Below are 27842 nucleotides of genomic sequence, written 5' to 3'. Positions count from 1 at the left end.
AAACAGCATCTGTCACCGCCAAAAAACGTTAACTCACCGAGTGTTTGTTATGAAAATAAATCACCGTGACAGTCAACACTCCTGACCGAGACTTCGGGGAACTTTCCCCCCAGAAAACAGCCTCCGTCCCACAAGTGAGAAAGTCAGGCAGCTTCCAGTTTACTTTAATTATTTTATTATGTCATTTAGAACGAAAAAACGTAACTTTGACACTTTCCAGGATGTTTGGTGGGTCAGGATATCAATCACAAAACATTATAACAGCATCCATATGATTATAAACTATCTGCGGGTTTAACTTGACGGGGGGACACCGAGGAAACACCTTGAAAACACACCGCTTCAGCGCTGGCTTCCTGTGTGAATTCACGGTGGTTCGTCTTTAAGGCGGCGATGCTTCGCTCTGTGTTAATCATCATTGGCAGAGAATTGTTGAACAGCCGCTGCGGAGATAATTCGTCTTCTCCTGTGTGAAAGGGGCTTGTATTTGAACTGTGCACTGTGTTTACTCAATCGTTGAAGCAAATAGAAAATTGGGGTGACCTGAAAGATGGTGGATAGGAATGACTTTCAGTTCAAGCGAGGAGTGAGTAAATGTCAAATAAGACACATGAAAAGTACTGAAAGTCATCCACCGTGCTCAGTAACAACAACATCTCACCTCGTCTTGAAGCAGTTGGGCTGTGAGAGAGACTCTGGGAGTGAGACTGAAACAGGATCCCACATGAGTCCTCTTACGTGACTTCCGCGGAAGCAGACATAAGTGAAAACAGGAGATTAACACGACGCATCAAACAAAAGCAGAAGGTGAAACAAGTCTTCATGAGTGGGAGACGCGGTCAACACAAGTTTAATATTCTTCAGCGAGAACTGGAGGTGAGATTTTAAGTTTCTGTCGACAGTAGTATGCTAGCTAACGTTAGCCTCAAGGCTAGAATGTTTACTGTTGCAGCACTGTCAGCTGCTCTCTCTGTGTTGGAGCAGAAAGTACCGATGTTATCATCCACATTTTACATCGTAAATATCAGCCATGACCTGAAGCGATGTAAGACATCAATATTATCAAAGCTTAAGTTGATAAAATTCTTCATAACAGTAGTCATGGGGCAACTCATACTGCCAAACTGCCCCGACTACAAGAGAACTGACGAGAATCCATCTGAACAGCTCAGAGCCAGATTGTTGATCTTAAAGCTAGTTTATCAGACTACAAGTTGTAATAACACTGACTGGGCTTTATGTTAACAATAAGAAAAAAAAAATAAGGCTGAATTCCATTAATCTGATTAAGTGTCAGGGTCCTTCTCAGTGACATACTGTCATGGCTGACTAGGGCCATTTCTACTGTTTTACTCGTCTTATTCTGTATTTTCCCCTCAAGTAAAAGTCAAATATCTGCTGTGAGGGAATCTTGATCATTGTTAGAGTGAAACCACTGGATATTTTTGACAAGAAGTTGAGACACCGGTGACATAAAACGGGCGTGACCACAGCAACAAATTGCATTCTTTACTGACATTTCACCTTTTTAATCAAGTCGCAAGTAAATAGTTGTTGTTCAAACTGTCCTGCTCATCTGACAGAGACAGTAAAATATGGCAGTGCGATAAAACAAAACAATGAACAGATGATGCAGCTGTGACACGGCTCATTTTGTCGTGTCTCTTCCTCGCCTTCATGTAGGAAGGATGCAAGGAAACGAATCAAAGATGTACAAACTGACAGATAATGGCTGCATTAAAAAAACAACTGATACCACTCAAAATGTCCGTCATATAAACAGAACTCCAGTGTACAGACTGTAACAGGGCTCACATTGTTTTATCTGCAAAGCTTTTAAAACTTATAAAGCATTCACATTCTTGAACTGGAACATAAATGTAAAAGTACAATAGAGGAAATATCCAACAGTTGAAAATGATAGTAGAGACTGTAGTGGGCTTCAGTGTTGATGTGTTCGTGGCCGTCATATGAAATTACTGTGACCTGGGAATTCCACTGGATGTGTGTACGTTGCGGAAAGGCTTTGTGCTGCTGTCAATATGCAGGGTTTTATTTTGAAAAGGATCAGGATGTTATGTCTTTGTTTCGGTGTGTGACTTCCTGTCTGCTCTGTGCTGAATTCGACTGAATTGCCGTCAGAAATAGAAGTCATTGCATGTACGGGGTCATACAGTGCAGCAGAAACTCAAGCCAAGTGGACTATAATGTCACAAAAACACAATTTAGGATTTAGAGACATAAAAAGAAGCTTTTAAAAAGTAAACAACAACAACAAAAACATGCTGGTATGAAGACGAAAACATTTGTGATTTACATTCATGTCTGATGAAACAGGTGAGCGAGAGTCTGCGTTCAATGAGGCTAAAACAGCCACTCAAACAAGCCCAAAGCAAATTAGACTGTACAGTAAAAAATGATAAACACAACTGTTCACTGGTGCCGAGTGATTCTAACAAAGTTCAGATGCTGCTACTTCAAGGATTCAACAGCAGCCATCAGTTTATTTCAGTGAGTTCAGGCTCAGTCGTCAGGTTGAATCAGAAGCTATGTGTGTATTATATAACATATATGTTTATTTAGTTTGTGTTAGAGAAGGGGCCTCCGTATGTTTGTGCTTTCTTTCTAAACAGCGAGGTCGTCTGCTCTCGTTCGGCTGCTCGTTCTGCTGGTTTTGCTGAGTCTTCGATTGTCCTTCTGACAGACGTTCGGGCAAAGCAACAGCCGGTCGGAGTCGCCATGTTGGATCTGAGGGCAGCTGATCTCCCTGCCGCCAGCGCTGAAGCAGCTAGTGTCGGTCATCAGGTATCCTCCATCTTGGATCTCATTGTTACTAGTCTCCTGCCATCCGGGCGGGTAGCAGCTCATCTGGAGGAGATTCACCTCCTCCACGGCGGCGGCGGCCATTTTGTGCTTCTCGGTGGCCATGTTCTCTGAGTTTTGTTGGTTGGCCAGGCGGTGGTTGGGGAAAGGGAGGGGCAGAAAGTGCGTGGAGCCAATCACACACTGGTTGAAGTCTGGAGGCGGGGTTGACGGCGGTGGAGGAGTCAGAGAGAGCTGTCGGGCCAGCTGGGCGTTAACAGGAGTGACGGCCTTCCCTCTGAACAAGAACCGCCTGCAGCGAAGAGGTTCAGACACATGAACGTTAATATGTCACTAAAAAGAATACGGTTAGTAAATATGATGTTTTAAAGTGAACCATGTGCCCAAGTGAGACCATGTGAAACAATGACTCGTCTGATTTAAAATTCAAAACCACTGAAGTCGGCCATTCATTCCCCGAAAAAGTGGGAAGTCACATTTCAGGCCTGCGGGGCATTTTTTTTTCTTTTTTCTTTTTCTTGCACAGTTTGGTCTTTTATGTTTAACTCCTGAAATGCTGAATCACTGAAGGCCTAAAATAGTTGTGGGACTCTCAGCGTGGGAACGTAAAAGAGATTCTCAACAGGACTAATACAAAAAGGATTCATACAGCACACGGCGTGCACACACACCCCCATCTTTCAATCCCACGACACCACAAGGGCATTTTCATTGACATCATTTTCAATATGTCTAAAAAAAAGACATAATCATGTCGTGGTTTGGGTTTTTAGTTTCATGATATCAGTTTTTTTCTTGATATTTTATCCTCATGTATCAAGTTTTACTTTCCTCTTCCTGTCTTTGTCTGTTTTTCCATCTTTTTTTTATCTGTACACCTGTTTTTGATAAGTTAATTATTCATGTCTATTTAAATATGTAAGACTGTATTTTCCCTCTGTTGGTTCATCTTCGTCTCCTGTGTTTCTCAGGTTCTGTCCTCCTGTCACTTTCTACCTGGTTTGTACTAAGTTTAGTTTTTGTTTGTGGATTGCTTCTGTTTTTTTGCTGGCCTTTTGATTTTGGATTCTGCTATTAGGCCATTAGCCATTAGAGTTCAAGGTGACACAAATCATTAGACCTAAAACTTTGAATTTAAGTATTTTAGGAAGCTGGAACAACCAAATGTTTGACATTTTTGCTCTAAAAAGAACTGAAACAAGTAATAGATATGTTGGAAAATTGTATTTTATTTCCTTAAATTGGCCTCAGGAAGCGAGTGACAAACAAACACTTTCTCTCACAGTGAGCTCACACAGTAGCTTACTGCATCTTTTATCACCCTATTAATGGGATCCAGCTTTTTAATATCGTATCATCTCAACATTGGGGGAACCACGATGAATAGTTTAAACTATCAGTCGACACATTTTGTTCTGCAACGTATCCTTTTGGAGTAAACGTTGATTTCACGATGTAATGCATCTGGAATCATGAAACCACGACGAAGCTTAACATCCGTTTCTAGTTCAGACTCTGAATGACTGACTGATGTCTCACATTTTTACCCTCGTACAACGGAAACGATCCAGTTGTCTTGGTAACGGCGGCACCAACGATAGTACCGCTTGAAAAAAAATGCCGGGGGGAACATTGTGTGTTGTCACTTTACATGGAAAACAGTGGTGAAGTTGATGCAGCAGAGCCGGGGCATCCCCAGCCTGTAACACAGGCTTTCTGTTAGTCTCCAAACCTAATCGAGAGGACCGTGATAACATCAACAGGTTTATCTTCACAGACTCCATTAAATAATCTCTTTCACAGGCTGAATAGACCCTCTATTCTGTACATTTTAAAAGCAGCTTCTGGGTTTTATTTATTTCAACAAAGCTCTCAAATTAAAGTGGTTTTCAGTTCAGTTATTTCCTGTTTTATTTTGTAGGTCTTCCTTCTCACCGATTCACTTCCTTTCTTTGTGTTTTTGTGTTTGTCTTTTCCTGTTCACCTGTGTTTTTATGTGTTAATTAGTCTCTCTGTATTCAAGCCTCTTACTCTTTGTCCGTTCTCCTGGTTTACATCTCGTGTTTTTCTGTCTGCAATCCTGCCTGCACCCCCTGAACTTCATCCTGGTTTGTACAACATTCAGTTTTGTTTTCCTCTTTAGATTCAGCTAATGTTATTAAAGCTGGCCCTTTGTGTTTTTTTCAGCATGTTTAATCAGTCTAAGCCGCAGCCTGCATTGGTTTTTAGGTTCAGTACAAACAAGTTGTTTGTGCTTGAATGTGAGACGAGACGTTACAGATTGGTGGAATTCACCTGCAGTGATGTTGGGTCAATGCGGTCCGATCAAAGGCTTCAGCCACTGTTATACTTCTTCAGACTATCATGAGTGTCTTCAAGAATAACACACACACACACACACACACACACACACACACACAGTTCGTACCTGCAGCAGTGTTTCCAGGCCAGGTGATGCAGTTCGAGCACACTGAGGGCCAGAGAGACAGCCGACACAGCCAGCATGAACACTATGAAGACATTTTTCTCTGTTGGTCTGGAGACGTAACAGTTCACTGGATGTGGACACGGCCACGCCTGAGAGACACCCAGAGAGCAACAATTCGAATATATACGTCTTAATGTCATGTTTTATATGCTGAAATGATTAAAAATAAGATGGCGTTCTTGTTTTACCTTGCAGACGTACAGAGGATTGAGGAAGACTCCATACAGGAAGTACTGGAGGCACAGAAACACCACCTGTGTGGACGTCAGATCTCAGTCAGCTGCTGTCATTTACTGTGAGTACAACAGTGGTGGAAGAAGCTCTCAGGTGTTTTGTTTAAAGGTCCAGTGTGTCAGATGGCATCAGGCAGCGTGGTGGCATGTTGGAACCAACTAAGCACACCTCGTCTCCCTCTCCCTTACGCTGGCGTATTCACATCCTGAATATCTTTTTTCAGCGGCCACCGTAGGGAGGGTGAGGCGACGGATGTTGCAGTCTGCTAGTTACCACTAAACTGCACACAGTGATGTCACACAGACAAGCTGCATTGTGGGTTATGTAGGCACCAGGTTAAGAAAAGGAAGAGGTATGTTTGGAATAAAAAAAAAAATGCTAACATGAGTCCGAAGGTGCTAAAGGGTGCGATGCTAGACCTGTGGACTGCTTTTAAAATGGTGATGACTACATTACCCACAATGCAATGTGTCAGCTGAATGACATCACTGGAGGCAGATTACATGCAGCTTCCTCTGGAGCCACAAAGGACACATATGCAGTAATTCTCCCAAAGACCCACAAACACAGTGTTAGTGTTAGGTTGGTGGTGTCAACAGTGTACACTGTCACAAAAAGTGATTAAAAGCTGTGTTGATGCATTTTTTTTTGTAAACTTGTAGGCAGAACAAAGAGCTGAGACCAAATCGCACAATAGATGTGGAACAAAACCAAAACCATTCAGCTAAAAGAGGCTTAAAAGCCGCCACAGTTGCAGAGTTTACCTCCATGATGCTGCGTAACAGGATGCTCAGTACGTATGTCTGCAGCAGTGCTCCTCTGAGACGCACTCGACCTGCTGACAGACCCTTCTCCTTCACTTCCTCCTTCTCTCCTTTCCTCCCTCGTTTCTCTCCGTCTCCTCCTCCTTCACCTCCTCCTGGGTCGTCCTCCGTCCCTCCACCCTCTCCTCCCTCCTCCTCTCTGCTCCTCCTCTTCTCGTCTCTGCGGACAATGTGCATGGCGTGACCCATGTAGATCAGACTGGGCGTGGACACGAACACGATCTGGAGCACCTGGGAGCAGATCAGGTGAACCAGAGGTTAGTGATGCAATTAAAGGGTCATACCAACAGTTTTGCATGGTGACTACAATATGAGGATTTGTCTTTCAGTGCAGCCAGTTTAGTGGGAAAATCACTTTGTAAGAGTTAAAACTTGAGTCGTGTTTTCATGTCGGAGAACTTGTCGAGAGACATCATATCTCATCCAGTAGCCACGTTGTTTAGAAATCAAGTTAATCTTTAGTTCTGAAATGAAAGGAGAACAATGGCTGCAAGTAAAGAAGCTAATACGCTGCATATATTACCCAGTATCGTATGTGTGCGATGGGGAAGGCTCGGTCGTAACAAACGTTCTCGCAGCCGGGCTGTTCGGTGTCGCAGTCGAAATCTTCCTGTTCGTCTCCCCACGATGACTCGGCTGCAGTCCCAAGCACCAGGATACGGAAGATAAACAGGATGGTCAGCCACACCTGTGGAGCAAAAAGACGAGGAATCAAACCCTCAGAAACAACACTATGGATATATAGTAGATAATGTGTGGAAATAATGAAGTGAGGAGGAGTTTTTGTAATAAAACATGGGGTGCAGATCTGCAGGAAGATGATCTCATGATCTAATGTTTGACTGATTTTTGTCTCACCAGCAGATGTTGCTCTGGTGTCTTGTTTCAGTCTGCATGATGAGAAATGATTCAGGGACTCTTGAGTGTGATTTCAGACAAAATTATGTTTTATTGGAGGGAGTTAGATGTTAATTCAGTTTATTCTGAGATTAACTGTTGTGTGATGAGGGCAACATACTCAGTACGCTCACATTTATTGCCTTCATGTGCTCCTCAGTGTTTCTTGTGACTCTGTAAAGTACGACCTGGAGTTTGTTGTTGGCTTCAGTTTTGTTCTTTTCAACATTTATTAAACAATGGCTCTCCGTTGTTTATTAAATACAGACGATTAGAGACGATTGCTGCTGCAAAGGTATGTGAGGTATCAGGTTATCAGATAACAGTTGTTCATTGTGTATCTTACTGTTTCTAGTGTTGATTTTATATTCCAGTCTCTGAGCTGAGGCTGGTGGTCGCCTACAGCCACTGGGAAAGTTTGGGAAGTGAGTCCACCTGATGGAGATGTAGTTTGTTTTCATGGTTTTATTGACTGGATGGCTTGAGAGGTGGCAGCAATGGAATGAGATGAGACCACAGGTGAGACTCGAACCTGTGGCCACTGCAGCGAGGACAAACCCTCCACATGGGTCGCAGGCTCTGCCAACTGAGCTGATTCTGTAGAACCACAGATATTTCTTTTATATCTTTCATCACAAGTTTTGGCAGAAAAGTCACTTCATTAGAGTTAGGAAAACATCATGCTTTGGCTTAAAACAGCCTTCCTGTTTTGGTCCCTACAAAAATAAAATGACTGGAAATATCCCCAGGACACAAAAACATAAAATAACCGACTTTTGCCACGAGAAAAACAGCTGAAAATATAACGTGTAATGTTACAAACGGTACAAATGTCAATCCTCGACGTATTTTTGGTTTTGCAGGAACGTTAACTGCTAACGTTACATCCTGGGCTGTGATCCAGCAGTGTTTGGTTCACTTTCCCTTCGTGGTGCGATGTCCGTTCCTCCTGTTCTGTTCTTTTTTTGAGCAGGTTGGCCACGAGCCAGAAGCAAACAGCAATTGTACAGTGTTGCGTTGTGTTGTGTTGTATTGTTAACAAGCTAAATGGCACCAAGTTCCCTTAAGTGACTGACTTCCTGTCACACTGCTCCCATCATGAAGAACAATGATTTGAATGATATTTTAAGAGCCTCTGACCTCAGAGGATTAAATTAAATAATATTTTATTTTACTTTGTTTCAGCTGGAAACATCCAATCAGCCAAATCAAACCTTTGACAGCCTTGTTTTAGACTTTTATTAGATAAACACAACACATCACCTCCAGCCTCAGTTCAGATATTTACCACCTTTAAGGAATTACACGTTGATTTCCTCAGCGGCTGTTCAATGCAAACAAACGCGGCGTGTTTATGTCTGTTTATCTCCTTCCAGCAATGTGCGCAGGAAGTCGGACCGGTGCCGCGCTGGCTGGCACGCTGTGTGTGCGCCGCAGTGTGTACATGCGGGAGTGTGTGTGTGTGTGACGTACCTTGCCAACTGAGGTGGAGTGCTCCTGTACTTCCTCCAGGAAGTTTCCCAGCAGGCTCCAGTCTGCCATGACTGATTACAGCTCGGCGCAGATCTCTCAGCTCGTCCAGCGATTGTCTGTTCGCTCTGTGAGGTTCACGATTCACCTGAGGATCAGAGAGGATATGACAGTTTAACGTCTCATCTGTCGAGTTCAGGCTTCTCCTGATCTCATTCGAGGTTTATTTCGACAAAAGATTTTGAAAAAGCTGCATGTATGAAGTGAATCGATGTACTCTAATACCGACTTTAAGCACTTTAATTACATGTAACTTGTCAATCTTATTCTATTACATAAGTTCAATGTAAAGTATACTGATGTTAAAATACAAGTAAAAGTATATTAACATAATAAATAGTAAGTTAACAGTTTACTGTGTGTCGATTATCATCAAGGCAGATTATTGGATTTGATATTAATCATTTTTCTGATTAGAAATATGATACTTTGGCTCTGACACCGAATGCAATCTGCAAAGTAACTAGTAACTTAAGAAATCAATAATATGGAGAGTAGAAGTACATGATGTAGTTGAGTGGAGATATAAAGTAGCAGAACATCGAAATACTCAAGTTGAGTACATTTACCCCAAAACTGTATTAAAAACGAAATTGTAACGAGTAATTTAATTAAGACACAATGTTTCCTTTTTTGTTTCGTGTAAAACAAGATTTATTTTTGGTGTTTCCACTCTCTCTTCTGTCTCAGTTGGTTATTTCCCAAACATTCCCAGAATGCCTTTCGGCAAAGTTCAGAATAAAACTTTTAGCAAAGGAAAAGCAAAACAACCCGTCAAGCACCATTAAACATACATCAGCTGTTATATTAAACTTAACATCTGTTGATGGAATATGAAAGTGAGTCATATTAAAACATAACTCTGAACATTTATTGAACAGAAGAAGGATTTATGAGATGTGTGATGAATATTCTGATGGATTGAAACTCACATTTATTTCATTTTTCGTTCTCTAATTTGCGACAGATCTGTTTAGAGTTTGCATGACGTTTGGTGGCTGGAAGCAGACGAGTGTGTCCAGTTTGTGCTGGTTGTTGCTGTGACATGACTGCTTGGTGTGGGATCGTGGTTTGTGTGTGTTGTCTTGTATTATCTTGACCTCTGTGGCCTTTTTCCCCCACCAGGCCCACGACCCCATTAATAAAAATGTCTGTGCCCATGTCTTAGTTTAGCTTCACTCTCGGTTCCCACACTCCCGTCCGAGAGTCTCTGGGGAAGGAAAAACTCTACGTAGACTGTAAACAGTCAGTCTGCCTGTGTCCCTCTCTGTCACTGTGGATATGAATAAGTATGTTTATGTATGTAGTGAGTACTACCAGGGAGTTTAAACCAATATAGAAAAACAGTATAACAACGACTTTTCTGTTGTGTTCTGTCCTGAGAGAAAGTGCTCGGTAGCTTTCACAGGAATCTGAACGGTTCGTTCCAGTGATGTTCATGTTTGGTATTCATGACCTAAAGGAATATTCCTCGAGTTTAAGATATGCAGACATTTTTAAAGTGCCTGCATAAACTGCCTTATTGAGTTTTTTTTTCTTTTTTTTTTTCTGACAATTACAGTATAGAATTTGCGGCCGAGTTGCCTTATAACATTTCACCTCCGGATGCTTGCAAGAACACATTTGTTTTTGTGGCATCAAGACCAGCCATTTTTCTTAAAAGGCGACCTGTGGACATTTCCATCCTCTTTCGTGACGACCAAAACAGACGCTTTCAACCAAACCGTGATGTTTTCCTAAACCTAACCAAGTGGTTGATGTATGTAAACCTAAACGGAGCAAAAGCAAAGTGTTGTGACTAAAACAAATATGACGAGTTTTAACTTTTGAAGAGGATCTTGACCAATATCTGCAGATCTAGGTGAAACTAGAAACAACTGTGAAAACCCTCACAGATAGATAGATAGATAGATAGATAGATAGATAGATAGATAGATAGATAGATAGATAGATAGATGGATTGATAACATTTGTATTAAGTCTCTTTCAGGTGCTTCATTGTGCAAATCCTCATAGCAAGATAAAAAAAAGAAACCCGTCTGCAGGAAAAAGAGATAAACCCACATCGGTCAGTCTCAATCATTCTTGTTCAAATGTCCCTTAAATACCCCTCCCTTCCTGTTTTTGCAAAACCCAAAGGCTTTGAACAAACCGCGTGTGTGTGTGTGTGTGTGACCAACGTCATTTTAGACTCAAGTTAATCAGGAGGTCTGGCGACACCGCGGACAAAAGCCGACGAGACCCCGAATGAATGAAAAGCAGAGTTTTGGGTCAGTGGTCGAGGTTAGAGTTAGGATAAGTCTCTAAGAAATGAATATAAGTCAATGTAATCTCCCCAAAAGTGACCCCAGTGTGTGTGTGTGTGTGTGTGTGTGTGTGTGTGTGTGTATTTATGTCTTTCACAAGTGCTCCCACCATCATTAATAACAATATTACTTCCTTGTATAGACTTTCGCCTGACCTTTGCATGCATGTCTGCGTGTATGCGCCCATTATCCAGCACTCAGTATTGTTCTGCATCCTGTCCTGACACAACCAGGAGGAGGGAGGTTTGAGTTTTGAGTAAACCAGCCTGTTCTTCTAACACTAAATCCTGACAGTTTGATACTAAAAGTCTGTTTTTTGAGTTATTTTGTTATTTGTCTGATGTTGGGAACTGAATGAGATGATGCACTTTAGAAAACAATCTTTTAAAAGGAAAATTAAAGCATTAAAAACGCTTCATATCATCTTGTTCTTTAGTCTTATGACTCTGAGAATTGAGCGTTAAAAGACGGAGAAATGTGATAAATGTACGTTTCATTGGCGAGTTAACGGAAGTTTAGATGCTTCACTTAAAGCCACTACAAGGAACATTTACCTGGTTGAGAAACATTCTCAATTTAATACTGATCTCAGTGTTCAACATGAGCAGAAGTGACCATCAGTGAGATGATCGGCTCTTTATATAGAAAATAATATAGTTGTTATTAATGTCTGTCATTGTGTTTGATTCTGACTTGTCAGTTGGATGAATAATGAAATAAAAAGCTTTTTTTTTATGGTGGAGTGTTGAGGATGAACTGAGGAAAGTTGACTTTGTTTCACCTTTTTTTATTGTTTGTCCGCCAGAATCCACCTTATTTGCTTTATAGTACAAATTCCACACGGTACAAGTCTTTCATTCAAAACAAAACTTAAGTATTATCAACCACATTTACATGGACTATAAAAAGTAAAAGTAATTCATTGCTGCAGTAAGTTGTTCCCTTGTTCCTGTGCATCCATAAAAAGTAGATATCATGTTTTCAGCTTTGCAGCGGTGCATTTTCCAGCTGATCCAAAAGGATTTAAAACAGTTTATTTATCTTAAGATCCCATAAATAAACACATCAAGCTCCCGTTTATCACGCACATTTAAATACATGATTTCACTGGTATGAACGATTGTGATGGAACGAGCCAGTAAAGCTGTCAGATACTTTGATAAAGAGTACAATAACTGCCTCAGAGATGCAGTGGAGGAGAAAGTACAAAGCTGCATATTTCTCAGGTTTGTTCTTCACTACAGTATTTGTAAATGTACTTTCCATGCTGGTGGACACAAACACACACTTTACCTGATTTAGGATACAGAAGCAGGAGATCACAGTTGGGATGAGAAGATCTCGATGAAGCCGGTAAAGCGGCCGCTCGCCTCCTCTTCCTCCTCAGCAGGTATTGTTTGAGTGCCTTTGAGCACGGCAGCCAGCTGAAGATGTCCAGATGTCCTCCAGTTGTTTAAAGTGTCTGTGTTGCACTTTAAAGTTCAAAGTTTTAAAAATCTGAGTTTCAGGCTCTGAGCAGAGAGTCAGACAGACAGACGAGCAAAACGTTCGAACAGATTCTGAGTCGAGTTCGATCAGTTGAGTTGTCAGCGAGAGACAGACGAGAGAAGTTTGTGTCCTGAGGACTGAACTGAAGTTGATGTGGGACTGAAGTTTGTACCAGCTGCCGCCTCCTCCTCCTCCTCCTCCTCCTCCTCCTCCTCCTCCTCCTCCTCCTCCTCCTCCTCCTCCTCCTGCTTCCCCTCCTCCCTCCCTCCCTCCATCGTCTACATCCACAGTTGAGGAAGTGGGCTTGGGGCTTGGCTGCCTGCTATTCAACTCTTAAGTATGTGCTTGTGTGTGTTTGTGGTGTCTGGCATCTAAAGGAAGTCAGATATTGTACTGGGACACAATGGTTCAGCTCCCAGTCCATTCTTCTCTATACGTCTCTCTTTGTCCTTCTGTTTGGTCTTTTTACTGCTGCGCCTGAGTGGAAAGTTACTTTTTAAATCAACAGTAGTTTATAAATCCATCAGCACACACAGCTTCATCTGTGCTTTTGCAGAAATACGATTTCCAAAAGATGTCAGTGAGCAGTGTTGTTTTTCTTCTCTCCATCATCTTGCTGCTAGGTTAGCCTGACAAATCTGCGAGAGCACATGTTTTATCTGCTCGCCACGCACGCACCAGAGATTCCCCCGATTGGTGACGGGCCAATCACAACAGTCGATCCAATGTGGGTCGCCGATCCAGATTTAAGAAGTCACAGGTTTCACTGCACTGACTTCACTCACTAGCACCAGAAATTATTTTCTCTCCTGCATTCATGTCTTTCAATCTGGTGGGAAAAAAAGTTTTGCCAGGATAATCTTTCCTTTATTTTACTATTTTCATTTGCATTTATCAGATGCTTTTGTCCAAAGCGACTTACAGTGATTCATGTATTCATACACTGATGGCGGTAGCTGCCATGCAAGGTGCCGACCAGCACATCAGGAGCAGCCTGGGGTTCAGTATCTTGCCCAAGGACACTTCAACATGCAGACCAGGGGAAACAAACAAGCAACCTTCCGATGACAAGATGCAGGTCTTTGTTTAAAATGTGAAAAAAAAGGATTTTCTTGTAGAGGAAGAGAAAAAAACGTCATGTATGAAACCGACTTTTTTTTTTATTTGTGAACTGAGTGAGAAAAAAAAAGCAACATTTTTCACAATAAAGATGTTTTTTCCATGTGTGAAAGGAGGTATATTCGTTATTCTTTCCCGAATATAAAAGACGAATATGTGCAGAAAACGCACCGGCAGCGTCCTCGTTATCGAAACAGTCAGTCGCCTCAGTCTCAGGAAATCCCCCATCGTGCTGCAAACACTCTTCCCACATAGTCACAAGCAAACTGACTAAAACTTGGTGAACTGGTCGACTGACTGGTTGATGATGTTGATGTTTAACTCATCCCTCACTGCACGTTTGTGACCGAGTGGTTCCAGACACTAATGTCAGCTACGAGAGCCTTGTTAAGTTAATTAATTAGACAACATGAAAATTGCTCTCAGGTCCGTCTGAGTAGATCTGCAAAGAGTAAATACAGAATTGTTTCAAGGCAGAAGGCGAAGTGATTGATTGGCTTCATGTTCTTCTATTGATCTGATGACAAGATCAAGACGAAGAGTTGGCTGAGATACTTTTACAACCTTTGGATTCCCGTGAAGGTTAAGGTCCAACTCCTCACAGAGCTCGTCTTGGATCACATCACAATAAAACAAAAGATTTAATCAAAGTATCTGTTTCTTACGGAAGCCCTGAGGGACATTTTTTCTGGTCTTCCGATCTAAATTGTCAACCCTGAATCTTTTTCTCTAAAATATGTCTGTCCGCCCCGGTTTCACAGATGAAAACAAAAATAGATGGGGAAATTTTTATCATGTTTTTTTTTTTTTTTGTCATGGGAGTTTTTGTTCATGTGTGAAACTAAATGAGAAGAAAAGAAAATTTGTTTTCAAATGTGAATTCTAATTCAGGAACTTATAAAAAGATTACTGGAGGAGAGGTTAAAGTAGAAGAAGAAGTGAGAAAAAAAAAAAAGAAATCAAGCACGCCTCGTGTCTCATGTCATAAATCAATCTTAATCGATCACCAGAAAGAAAAAAAGAAAAAAGTTCTCGTTTGCCCCTCAGGGCTTCCGTAGAATCCGGTTTCTCACAATGTTATAATGATTTAATCACAAGGATCTGGATCTGCTGTGTTCATTCCACTGCAATTCAAGTTCAGTTCTAATTCATTTCAGGTCAATAACTGGCCGAAATAATTGCCAAAATTAATGTTTTCGATGTTATTTTCTTTCTAGAATAAGAACCGTGTTTGCAGAAATAATAGGGATTTAATACTCTTCAATAAAAAAACTGTCATTTAAATCACAGCAGCAGAATCTGACTTCTCGTTACTCTTCCAATCGATTACTGCAGGATGAAGGGGGGGTAAATATATGACAGGATTTTGCCCATAGCTTCGTCCTTCAGCATGAAAAATTTGTGGAAGCTGCCAGAGAACTTGTGACGGCGTCAAGTGCGCTGATTTTTCCCTCCAGGCGTTAGTTGATCAGTTGGTGGGTTGCAGCGAAGAACAGAGTTGCTCTCGATTCATCTGTAACAGCGGTTACACCATGTGACGCCTGTATGAATGTAGTCAACAACAATACAGGAACAGAAGCTCAGACTTCTTTCGAGATGCTGTAAAGACACAAAAAGAATCAGTGCCACAACTCGCTAATATTTTTTGACAATATTTTTACGGATTGACTTTATCAACTTCTTTTAATAATGAAAACAAATCGGCTGGCGGTGCGTTAGAAGTGGGCTGCAACTTACAAGATACAGCCTTGTTGTCGCCTCCCTGTGTTGCCAATTAACGTGATCATTTTTGGGGAGAAACTGTACTAATACGAAACTAAATGAACAGACAGCACAACTGGGAGCCTTTTTTATATACTTTCTTTCAGAAAAACTATATGACACCAACTATAATTTGCTGGAAAGACATCAGGTGAGACGTAGAATCCATGTTTTGGTGTTCTGATTATCAAAAGACGGAAAAAACCTTTATGGTGACGGCTGTATTGACGTCTATGGGAGATGCACTGAGCAACGCACAAAAAGAAACAAACACATCTACGTTGTCGGACTGTCTGACTAGGAAATTCCACCAGAAAATGAAAGAACACACTTAAGAAAGAAGAAGAGAAGCTGGCGTTCAAGTTGTAAGTGCAGCGTCATCGGTGTAAATCAATCGGATCCATCTCATCTGATCAAACTACCATCCGCCCCTGTCAATCATCTGTTGGGGGAAATCAATGGTTGACCTTCTGTGTTTTGTGTGGTCTTTGATTTTCTGGATGCATTTTGTCACCAGAAGTCATACAGTGTCGTAAATATGTTGGGTTTTAGTTTGTTTTTCCATCCATCTGCGATTGACTTCAACACATCTGGCATGTAAAGACCCTTAGATCCATTTTAAGCATCTTGGATCACATCAGAAAATATCGTACATTGTGAAACGGTCAACGTTATCATACATCTGGCATCGTTGGCACATCCTTTCTTGGCCAGTTAGCCTGGATTGCTGTTTTCTTATCAGCCCAGGTTAACGCGTCCTTCACTAGGAAGATTCACCACTTTATGAAATACATGACCGTAAAAAGTGACTTAGTAACACCTCATAAAACCTTTTTCTTTTTCAACACAGCCTGCAAACGATCGCGTTCTGTTTGCATTGACGTTTCACACAACGTCAATATAATGAGGTTGTTTGTGCAAATACATTGAGACAGTTGTGACCCCAGTGTGTGTTTCACTGCATTATAAGACTGCTGTGGGTGGTTTGACAGTGAAGTGGTGGCATTCAGATGCACTTCAGAGGAGCTTAATGGAGTTAATGATGTGTGTCTTCATTTGATGCTTTGCCACATTTAATTCAAATAAACGCGGTGATGACCCCCTCCTTCAAGGTTCAATACGAAGAAAGAGAGCTGCAGATTCACATAAAGATGACTGTAAGTAAACTTATGACCTTTTTCTCAAATGCCAAACTGTTAAACATCAATTTGCTTTGATGAACAACTCGTTCCAAATAACTTCAGGTGATTTGAGCTTGTGCCAAGCAGCACGGCTAAACTTTGTGTGAACCCGTTTGTCAGCCTGAGGTGAATTTGGGAACCTTTGATACACTAAAACAAGTCTTTTTGTTTGTCAAACACTCAGTCATATAAAAAGAACTGTAGATTTGATATTATTTGACCCATTTATTGGGCAACAATTCGTTTTTGTCTTTAATTCCTCTGGCTCGAGCTCCGGTACTAATGCTGTGTCAAATTTGTGGCTCTTCTAAAATTGTGATGCCAGTTCTTAACATTCAGTCGAACTCTTAATAATGTTAATATTACATGTTCGCCTGTTATATAGTTTTTTAAAACTTTTAAACATTTTAAACTTCAATCTTGTTCACTGAACTCGTGCTTGTTTGTGAGGCACGATGGTTTTTGCTGTAGTGTGACGAAACAACACTCAAAGTCACGTCAAAGTCATTTACCAAGTTAAAAAAAAATCACAAAATTTGCTTGTTTGCAAGCTATGAGACAAGAGGATTGGCTGCTTTTCTGTACAGTTGCACATGTTTTCAGCCCAGGACATGTAACACATCAGCAGGTTTGCATGTCCACAGGCATGCTTGTTGTGGTGGAAGCCCTGGACTGATAACGGACCGCCTGTTGTTCTGTTCTGTACCGGTCAGATTCAGCGACGTAGAGACACAAAGAGTGTGAGCAGACGTTTAGTTCCTGTCATCGACTCCTCTCCAGCTCTCACACCTCGCGTAAGTGTTCGTGTGTGTGGATTTCAGTGTGTCTTTGCATGCATCACACCTCTGTTATCATCTTGCACGAAGCTCAAGAGAAGAATGATAACATACCTTTCCTTAAAAGAGACCACACACCAGATGATGTGCACACACTCTGGCTGACCTCGCTGTTGTATTTTTAGGAAGCGCTGGTGTGACAGTGAACACCGAGGACGGCGGTTTTATCTGAACTTCTGACTCACAGCTGACTGTCACGCCGGAGAGAGAGAGAGAGAGAAACTTTGAAGTTGAACTTTACAGAATTAAAATTAAATAGCGACGGATACACATTTGCTTTCCCCTCAGTAGAGACAGGACAAAGAGATCCTTTCTGTCGGTCATTGTAATGAATGTGTAGGATTATTATACTGAATATGGAGTCCATGAACACAGAACTGGCTCTCCAGAGAGTTTTATGTAGATGTCAAAAATGCTTCTAGATGTCAGTGCAGCTCTTTGACGAGAGTCTCCTTGATTCCCTCGGTTTTGTTCTTGCATTATGCACAGACGCTTCAACTTCGACCTGCAACTCCTCCATTTATGATGATTTCCTTTGGCTGGATGATTCTGAAAAACTTGAGTTTGTCAACTTTGAGAGAGAACGCCGAGCTGCAAAATAATCTGTCATTTCATAAGGAAAATTGAACTGTGATGAACAGTCTGATTGCTCTAACTGTGTTTTTTGTGTCTTGTAAACCAATGAGGGTTCTGTAGGAGTCAGTTTTCGGACCTCCTCTCTGTCTTTACATGTCTATTTTCACCGATATGCAGATGATACCCTGCTCTACCTCCGCCTCAGTTCCCAGCTTCACACTGATGTAACTCACCTACAAAACTGTCTCACACATGTCGTCCTTCGGTTAAATGAGGACAAGATAGTGATAATGACAGTTTTAGCTTCGGGATTTCCTGTTTTATGTTGAAAGCCTCTCCTCCTGTGTTACGTTTTACATTCCACTTCCTGTCTTTGTCTTTTTCCCCACCATGTTTCTGCACATGTCTGTGTTTCACTTGTGAATGAACGCCGGTGTATTTAAGTCTGTTGTTTTATCCTTCCTGTGTCTGTTCCCTGGTCCTCTGTTTCCCCTTTTTGACCAAGGTGGTTCAGGAGCTGGTTTGGAGCCGTCTGGTTTGCATCAACACTTTGCTGGTCCAGAACCAGCCCTTGTGTTCCTGCTTTGTGTCCTGTAGTTTTCTTGTTTGTGTAAAGTTTTGGTATTAGTCTTGACTTTTTCTTGGATTCACCCTCTTACCTGCCTCTGAGCATTTAGATCCTTTATTTGATCAAACATGACAGATATTACTCTTCAGCCCCCCAACATCTTATCACTGCGACTGCCCAGAACCACAGGCAGGTAAATTCTGTTGTTCGGTCCGGCTTCTTCACGTCCGACTACGATTTACCGTCTGCAACTTGTCCAACATGCTGCTGCTTTTTTTGGATGATTGATGATTTAATGAACCTGCTTCTATTTTAATCATGCCTTATTATGTACTGTATATCTCTATGCCTGCTTGTGTATCCATGTGTCTGTCATTTTGAAGCACTTTGGCGCAAAACTGAACTGGAAACTTGACTCTACGGCATTTCGAGTTATATTCCCAGACTGATTGGATCTCTAAAGCTGAGAATTTACGTGTTTTGGTAGTTTACCAACTAAACCAACTCCTCAGCAAGTTAACTAGCAGACAGAAAACCAGCATTCTCCCACTGTAGAGATCAAACTGCAGCAACACATGCAACATGGCGACTCTGCCCTCTGCTGGTCACAGCAGATATAAACAGTATGAAACTATGTTGTCATGAAAAAAGAGAGTTTGTTTATTTAGTTTTGTTTGAAGTTATCTCTCTGCTCGGATTTGATTCTCCTCCACAAACTTAATAATAATAGATTGTTTCTGATTGTTATGTGAGAAGTCTTGATTTCATCCACTTCATCTCAGGATCCTTCTGGCATCAGAGTTTAAACATGTAGAAGAATGTCAAGAGGATTTCGAACAGGAGGTCAGATGATTTCCTTTGTTGTTGAGCGCTCCGGTCGGAGGAGTAATAACTTCTCCTCCTTCTCTCTCCTCTGGGCTGTCGAGCGCTGCCTCGACATGTCAGCCGGTCGCGTGCCTTCATCACATCGTCTTTCAAGAGGAGGAGGAGGAGGAGGAGGAGGAGGAGGAGGGAGGCTGGCTGTGTGACTCTGGACAGCTGGCCTCCTTTCTCTCCTCCTCCTCCTCCTCCTCTTTCTTCTCCTGCCTCACATGTTGTTCCAGAGCAGAGCCGACAGCTTCACCGCTCAGTGGATCCATACTGATAATCTGGATTTGTGGATATGAATTTACCTCCTGACTGTTTTCTGTTTCACTGCTGACTGACTGCTGCTCAGACAGACAGTGGAGTGAATCTGACTGACTGTTTCTTAAAGGCTGTTTTAATGCTGAGCAACAGCGTCTGGACGAACTGTGTTTAGACCGGCACAGCACGGTACGCCGCTTTCATTTATTTCTTGGTTGTAGAAACAGTAAATGAGCAGTTTTAATGTTATAATTGTAATTTAATTTCACAATATTAAGAAGATTTAATGAATTTTTAACTAATGAATCCAATTTGTTCTCAGTTCTTCTCTCTCATCTTTCTGACTCTCCTCTTCTCTTTCCTTCTTTCCTGTCGTATCTTTGTTTCTCCTCTTTATGACGATCTCTTCTCCTCTCTCCTCTTTTCTCCTCTGATCTACCACCTCTTATCTTCTCTTGTCCTCCTCTTATCTCTCCTCTCTTCTCTTCTCTTAATCATTTCCTCTCTTTTCATCTCCTCTTTCTGAAACTCCTCCAGCCATCGTCTCCTCTCCTCTCCTCTCGTCTCGTCTCGTCTCGTCTCCTCTCCTCTCCTCTCCTCTCCTCTCCAGATGTTGACCGTCTCATTGCTCCTGCTGCCGTTGCTCCTCTCCTCTCCTCCGGTCTCCTCCTCTCCTCTGGCCCAGGTAAACTCACACTGTGACTCAATATTATCTTTTTGTTTTCCACCCGTTAAATTGTGTTAATGCCTTGAACAAATTACAACCACTGACATAAACATTACATTAGCCACTGCATTGTGTTGACATGAGTTTGTAGCATGTTGATGATGTATTTTCCAACAATTCCAGGAGGGATTTAAAGGAGTTTGTTTAGCTGAAAAAGTGACTTAAATCAACAGAAAATGCCTCTGAGAAGTCATGGAGTAGAAGTATAAAAGTGGAGGTAAAAGTTGTTGTGCCGTCTTGTATTTCGGAGCAGCTACATTTGAATGAAAACAAGAGTGAACACAGATAACAGACTGGCTGAAAACACGAGACTGCCTGCAGGTACAGGCGGTTGACTTCGGGGTTAAAATGTTAACAGTGGTGACGTTTCCAGTTTAGTTTCCATTTTTCACTTTTCCTTCATTACAAGACGGCTGTAAATCCGTCAGAACGGTCACGCAGAGAAGACTGATGTTGACCTCTGGCTGCAGGAAAAGTGGCTGAATATTGAAAACCTCCTGTACACACTACAGTGAGTGTGTGTGTGTGTGTGTGTGTGTGTGGGTGTGTGTGTGTGTGTGTGCTCAGACAGTGTGCAGGTCCTCAGGTATGTGTGTGATGAGGGCTGTCGGCGGCTCCAGCTGTAAACTCTACCTCTGCTGCTGTTTCATCACCTGTCAGTCAAACATGCACATCAAAGGTGAAATGTTTGTGTTCACATTCATTTAAAAATGATTGAATAAACAAAGATCAACAAATCGAACATGTAACAAACAAATGAATAAAAGATAGATTTGGTATCATCTGAATAAGAAGATGGTGAGTGGAGGAGGACAAGATGAATTAAAGGTGAAGAGAAGGAGAACGAATGAGTTGTTTTATGACCAAAACAAGGTCAGACATAAAAACGTAATAACTTGGTAATTATACCAGCAAACCACTGCGGTGTGTGTGTGTGTGTGTGTGTGTGTGTGTGTGTGTGTGTGTTTTGCTGCAGTCAGCTGGTTGTTAACAGCAGGTTTGCGGTGTAGCAGATGTCAGCTGGAGGCGACAGATGTATCTATTGTGTGTGTGTGTGTGTGTGTGTGTGTGTGTGTGTGTGTGTGTGTGTGTGTGTGCGTGTGTGTGTGTGTGTGTGTGTGGTTTGCTGACCTGTAAGTACAGAGGAATGTGTGGAAATTCAAGGTCAACATCTGTTTGGGAGAATGTTTTGAGTTTGTTTTCATCCTTAACTGATTTTTTTTTGTCGTTATGAAATCATGTAACTTCTAAACAGGAAGATAAAATGTTGATTTATTCAGTTTATCCACATTAAGTCGTCCATGTATAGATCTAGACGTCCAGAGCTGGTCGTCATCGGACACCCTGATGATCTAACGTTAAGATGCTGACGATGAGTTCATGGTCATTCTTGTGTCACTCTCCATCTCCGTGTCGCTCCCTAAAGTATAAAAATGCCACAAATAAAGTTCTCCCGAGGCTCAAGTAAAGATTTGTTGAAGGAAAACTCTTTCATTCTAAGAAAACTGGCTCTTATTTTCATAGTTTTGGGCCTGTGTTCATATTGCTGAGCTCAGATTATAAACTTGTCACACACGTTTTGTTGTATTACAGTATTACAGCTAAACTGGGTGTAAAACTTGTATCTAACCTTCTTTTTTTTAACGACTTCTGGAGAAAGAAACCTCAAAATGAGCTGCTTCGCCGTCCAGCTGCTGTGATAATAAGTTTGTGTGTGTGTGTGTGTGTGTGTGTGTGTGTGTGTGTGGACCCCATTGTCATTCAAAACAGCGTGTGTCTCTCCCAGTGGGAGGTCAGAGGTCGCCATCTGCAGCCTGATCCACACACACACTCACACACACTTCTCGTGCCTTTGTGTCGCCTTCTGTGTTACACAGAAATACAATGAAAACGTGAAACGTTTCTCTCTCAGGATGAGTCGGTGTGCGCCAGGACTCAGTGTGGAGCAGGCCGAGAGTGTGTATCCAATGACAGAGGAGAACCAGTCTGTCGCTGTCTTCAGGTAAAGTTATAGAAAATCTGATTTTAATGCTTAAACTGACAGAAATTGGCATTAAGCACAAAGTACCAATATGCTAAAGTGCAGCTTGAGAGATCTGGATGTTGTGACTCAGTATGAAAGTGGAAATAATCATGTAAACTGTTACATTTCACTGTTTTTAATACGCAACAGCTGTAACAGCTGCTACAAAATGACTTATTACCAAACTAAAAGTGATGTATAATAAAATATGTGAAAGAAAAAATATGTTAAAATCCACCTGACATTTTGAAATCGCACAACAAACCACCAAAATAAAGTCAAGTAGAGAATGTACCAGAAAAAAAGACGTGATCATTCTGCTCCATGACTATAAGCGGGACTCAGCACCCTATATTTCAGTATACCTAAGTTGAGCACATTGTGTTTTATTTGTATGACAAAGAAAAAAACACTGATTGAGTGCGTCTTACTGAAAAACATGCAAAAGTTTCACGTGAAATGATGTTTGACCTCTCGCTGAGCCCTGCAGCGTCGTCTTAAATCATCCTGCGAGTCGTAAACTCACGTTGACCCTCGTCTCTCTCTGCAGCGGTGTGATGACGTGGAGCACTGGGTTTGTGGCAGCAACGGCAAATCCTACAGAAACCACTGTGAGCTGCACCGAGACGCCTGCGTCACACACACCAAGATACATGCAGAGCACAGAGGACGCTGTCAGGGTCAGTGCACACACACACACACACACACTCCTACGGTACAGTTAAAGCTGAAACGTGACCTGTGACGTTGGTCTGTGTGTTTGTATTTGCAGAGAATCCAACAAAGACGGACGTGAGCCCCAGTAAGTCTGCAGCTTATTCAGATTTACATTACTGGTGCATGACTTTGAACTCGATCTGACATTTTATCACCTGCCTCTGTTTGCTGCTGTGTTTGTGTGCGCAGTCGTGTGCTTCCTGTCTGACCGTGATTGGCTGAGAGAGAGAGTGATCCAGTGGGTTCAGGAGGAGGTCGGATCCGACGACCTGACCTCCAACGTGTCGTCAACTAATGAGATTCTGCAAACGTACTTTAAGGTCACAACTTTTTTTCACGATTCTTACCTGACCACAGAACCAAATGCCACGAGATGAATACCTTTAAATGTTGTGAAAAATAAAGACGATTGCGTTTGCGTGTTTCAGATGTACGACGACGGGGATTCAGAGCTCGACTCCAAAGAGTTCCTGAACTTCCTGAAACATAATGAAACAGCCCTCAACCTCACGTACTCCGACACTCTGGAGATGAACCTGCTGCTGAGGTAGAAAAACATCATTAGACTTAAGACAGCAGTTTCCTCTTGGTTGAAAACAAAAATATAATCAGTTACCAAGAACTCTACAAGAGGTCTGAACTGCACATTTGATTTGTTGTGATTTGCTCAACATATTGTAATTAAACAACACTGTGTGTGTGTGTGTGTGTGTGTGTGTGTCTCAGGTCTCTGTGTGTTGATGCTCTGATCGAGCTGTCGGATGAAAACGCAGACTGGAAGCTGAGTTTAACTGAGTTCGTCAACTGCATGACACCCACCTACCATCCATACGAGAGAAGTAATGTCACGCTCACGCAGACACACACAGTGTTACTGTAAAGAATGACAGCATGATGCAAAAATACCTGTATGTTTTCTTGTGTGTGTGTGATGAAGAGTGTGCTCTGGAGGACGAGGTGTTCGAGGACGGAGCTGAAACTCAGATGGAGTGTAACAAGTGTGTGTGTGCCTGCGGAAACTGGGTCTGCACCGCTCTCACCTGCACAGGTGAGGATTTATATATTCTAATAATGTCTTATTTCCCCTCCTGTTTGTCAGGAATTATAACTTAACGTAATCATTTGTATGTCAGGAGAGCACCAGGTGAAGGAGGATGTTGAGGAAGGAGCAGAAGAGGAAGAAATGACGGAAGAGGAGTGGAGCAGGAGAGTGGCTGAACTCAACGCTGTACAGGAGGAGAGTCACTAAAATACTTTGAAACGTAAATATACTCCATTATATAATATTCTGCTCAAAATGTAATAAGATTGATAAACTCTTTACTCAAAGAGGAAAGTATTCTCATCACCTTACTTTAGACAACAATGACACAAGTTTATAATATACTGTATGTATTATTCAAATTGTGTCAAATAATTTAAAATAAAAATAATAGTAATTATTTGAACCAAATAATCTTGAAATAAACAGTCCAGTTTTGACTTTCCTTATCACCTGTTACTAAGAGAGTCAAGCAGACTAAACATTTATTGTGATGACTTTCCTTCCCTGAACTATTTAAAGTTTTTTCTTTGCATTCATAAAAGAACAACAAACTGTTTCAGCTTGTAAAAACATGTTTAATATGTTCTGAAAACTCTTCTGCGGCCATAAAAACTTAACATGATTCCAAGTTTAATGTTTAAAACACACAAAACTAACAGCGACATTTAGAGTCGAGGTACGAGAACAGAGTTTCCTTTCCTCTTAAGTGTGTATCCTGTAAGTAAAACCTCAAAATATTTCTTACCTGTTCCAACAGGAGAATGTCACCATGGAGACGTGAGGTCACACCCACTGCTCCCTCACCAGCCAATCAGCAGCTGAGTTTTCCTGAACTACGGTTAACAGGAGCATCTCATTACAAACCCATAAAGTTTTCATACAGAGAATATTTTCCTTCTTGACAGGGTTAACATAAGTATAAAACTGTTTTTCTGCAGAAATTGCTTTTTTTTACAGTATATTTTTATATATCCGTACACAACATATTCAACAATAACATTGTTTGGCGCCTCAGTTTTTTAATGGTCAACGTTTACGTGTGATTCTGTCGTTTTTTAAATTATTATTTAAGAAAAAGATATTTAATTTTAAGTCACTGTAAGAAAATTTGGAATACTGATCACGGATTAAGTTTGTCAATGTTATTTTTAGAAGCTGGTGAGACACTCATGGTGTTGATTAAGATTCAGAATTAATAATTTAATTGTTAATGAATTATTATATTTTGTTGTGAAGTTCTGAAGTTGATGCTGATTTTTTTTTCTTTACACACGTTGCTCAAAGAAGCAGTTTATTGTTTATCAAATAAATAGTCAAAGACTGATGCATTTGATTATTATTGATTTATTGTATACACAGTATCATTAAATAATAGTAAAAATAATAAAACATTGCATAACAGTATAATCGCACTCAGAAGTTACAGTTAATAAAAAATAAAAGTGAAAAACACACAAGATATGTTTTACTCATGGGTCAAAGGATGAAAAAATATTTAAAATGTCTGAATCTCATAAAAAAAATCTAATTTTAATCACATCCCATAATCAATAGGGCCTCCAGACAGGCTCCTCCCCTCTGAGAGAGAGACACGCCCCTTCTATGTAATTGCTCAGTGCAGTGATGACGTTGCGGTCCTCCCCCGCGGTTTGGAGCGGTTGGTTCGGTCCGTAGTTGTAGTAGCTGCCCTGCTGGAACGGACCACTGTGGCTCAGCGGAGGTGGAGGAGGAGGAGAGGACAGGTAGGAGCTGTATGGGGAGGGCTGGGTGGAGTAGGTGAGGGCAGGCAGGTGCATTCTGGGATTTGAAGGGAAGGAAGAAGTCAGAGAGGTCACCTGACCCAGGAAGGACGGCTCAGTGGTCCAGAGAGAGGAGGGGAAGGATCTACAATCTGAAGAGACATCAACAATTTTTCTTCAACTTTAGTTTCCATTTTTAACATTTTTATGTTGGTTCATTTTTTAAAATAAGCTTATTTAAATCAAGTTTACATTATCTTTGGTAATTAAAACAAAAGATTAAACGTCCCTCCTCACATACCTGATGATGCAGAGCTGCTGCTGGATGACCTGAACACTCCTGACTTCACCTCCTTCTGCCTCTGTCCTGAGAGAGAGAGAGACAGAGAGGAAGAAAGAAGTCATTTCTCTCTGACAGTTTGGATTAAACCATCGTGTCTCTGGTGTGTACTAACGTCTCGGCAGCCGCTGTCCATCCACCGTCACCTTGATGGCTCTGTGTAAGGTGGCGATCTGAGGCGGCGACGTCAGCACGTTGATGGAAATTGTGAAACTCTTACCTGGAAAAAAACAGCAAAGTTGGTTGGTAATTTAAAGAATTGTAACAACAAACCATAGTTACACAGGTTGGCCAAGTTTAAGAAAGACATTTAAATTACAGCTGTCTCTCTACTGACCTCTGCCGCTGCGACCTATGAAGCGGAGGTCATTAAAGTGGGCGTAGCCTTGCTTCATGGTTGCTGTGGCGTTGCGTAGCTCAGCGCTGCTGTTGTCTTCGTTGCCAGCCATCACCGTGACAACGACACCGTCTGGCACGTCGTTGCCCAGGGCAACCACCTGGAGGATGGAGGATGGTAAGAGCAGGAGTATCACTCTGGAGTAAGGGATGTCCCACCGACATTTTATGACCTTTGACATTATTACACAATGGATGGGTGATTTCCTCACAGTGAAGGCTCTCGGCAGGGTTTTGTTGCACCTCCAGTGCTTTGGCAGGCTGCTGCAGAGGAAGTTGGGGCTGTCCGTCTGGACCAGGCCTCTGGGTGGCGCCGTGCTGCGCTGGTGGAGGAGAGACCTGGCCTCCTGGTCGTCCAGTTGGTGGCTGGCGGGTGAAGGTGCAGGTCGGCGCTTCACCACAGGATCTGAGAGGAAACAACAGAGACACAGAAATTGTTGTCTTTCACTTGATCTTGGCCATATATATGGCCTGTATACAAACCTACAACACAAATTAATTTTTAATCCAGCAGTAAACAAAGCATACAGGTGGGAGGAGAGACAGAGAAAGGAAGGATCTTTAAGTCTGCATTTTATATAAAAGTTTAAGCAATGTTACACATCAAAACAATCCGTTTTTCTGACTATAAATCAAAAGTTTTAGCGGACTGAATTGTAAAATGATGAGAAATATGACCTAGATGGTGTGTTTCTATTCTGTCTATATAACTAGAGGTAAACAAAACATACTTAAACAGGTTTTTTAACATTTCTATCAGACTGAAATAAAAAATTAATTATGCATTGTTAATTCAGCTAGCAGCCTTATGGATTATTTGGGCATAGCTATAGTCCAGAGGATACGTGAAAAAGTTGTTAACTTCTTCATAAAAGCATGAAACTTGGTACACTTGGTACACATGGCGGCCATTTCAGTTGTCATAACTGAAATCGTGTATTTTGTTAAACCAAACATGATAACACAGCTGATGTCTAACCACATGTTTTGATGGTTGAGAATTACAATGATACTACATCATAAATTGTTTAGGTTAACAGTTATTGGTGAATTCTGGTAAGTTCAGGTGACAAAAGCATTTTTACCCCATTCTTCGCCA

At 41.5% G+C, this 27842-nt stretch overlaps 3 protein-coding genes across 5 annotated transcripts; 1 reads left to right on the top strand and 2 right to left on the bottom strand.

The window, feature by feature from the left end:
* Window positions 1-533: 533 nt before the first annotated feature.
* Window positions 534-25552, top strand: LOC119033658 (follistatin-related protein 1-like). Of its 3 annotated transcripts, XM_037124040.1 has the most exons (12): window positions 534-876; window positions 5507-5606; window positions 20367-20441; window positions 22396-22485; window positions 23057-23186; window positions 23279-23308; window positions 23413-23543; window positions 23652-23770; window positions 23950-24062; window positions 24161-24271; window positions 24357-24485; window positions 25026-25552. In XM_037124040.1, exons 3-11 carry the CDS (start codon window positions 20367-20369, stop codon window positions 24470-24472), a joined length of 915 nt encoding a protein of 304 aa, XP_036979935.1. In that variant the 5' UTR covers window positions 534-876; window positions 5507-5606; the 3' UTR covers window positions 24473-24485; window positions 25026-25552. The 3 variants fall into 3 exon arrangements, with proteins under 3 accessions (XP_036979935.1, XP_036979934.1, XP_036979932.1); XM_037124039.1 differs by lacking the exons at window positions 534-876; window positions 5507-5606 and adding an exon at window positions 19714-19945 and having other exon boundaries at window positions 20294-20441; XM_037124037.1 differs by lacking the exons at window positions 534-876; window positions 5507-5606 and adding an exon at window positions 19714-19945 and having other exon boundaries at window positions 25026-25551.
* Window positions 1506-12751, bottom strand: LOC119033656 (gap junction alpha-5 protein-like). Its single transcript, XM_037124034.1, has 7 exons — window positions 12396-12751; window positions 8740-8884; window positions 6893-7057; window positions 6310-6600; window positions 5500-5565; window positions 5252-5400; window positions 1506-3115 (listed from the first exon to the last, which is right to left on the bottom strand). The coding sequence occupies exons 2-7, from the start codon at window positions 8806-8808 to the stop codon at window positions 2626-2628; spliced, it is 1230 nt and encodes a 409-aa protein (XP_036979929.1). The 5' UTR covers window positions 8809-8884; window positions 12396-12751; the 3' UTR covers window positions 1506-2625.
* A 114-nt stretch (window positions 25553-25666) lies between the features above and the next one.
* On the bottom strand, window positions 25667-27646 carry LOC119034065 (runt-related transcription factor 3-like). Its single transcript, XM_037124767.1, has 6 exons — window positions 27634-27646; window positions 26956-27149; window positions 26685-26844; window positions 26463-26567; window positions 26309-26374; window positions 25667-26159 (listed from the first exon to the last, which is right to left on the bottom strand). Exons 1-6 carry the CDS (start codon window positions 27644-27646, stop codon window positions 25816-25818), a joined length of 882 nt encoding a protein of 293 aa, XP_036980662.1. The 3' UTR covers window positions 25667-25815.
* Window positions 27647-27842: the final 196 nt, after the last annotated feature.

Source organism: Acanthopagrus latus, chromosome 15 (genome assembly GCF_904848185.1).
Source record: "Acanthopagrus latus isolate v.2019 chromosome 15, fAcaLat1.1, whole genome shotgun sequence".
Taxonomy (NCBI): Eukaryota; Metazoa; Chordata; class Actinopteri; order Spariformes; family Sparidae; genus Acanthopagrus; species Acanthopagrus latus.
Note: the sequence above shows the minus strand (reverse complement) of the source record. Positions and strands in the feature narration are given on the sequence as shown.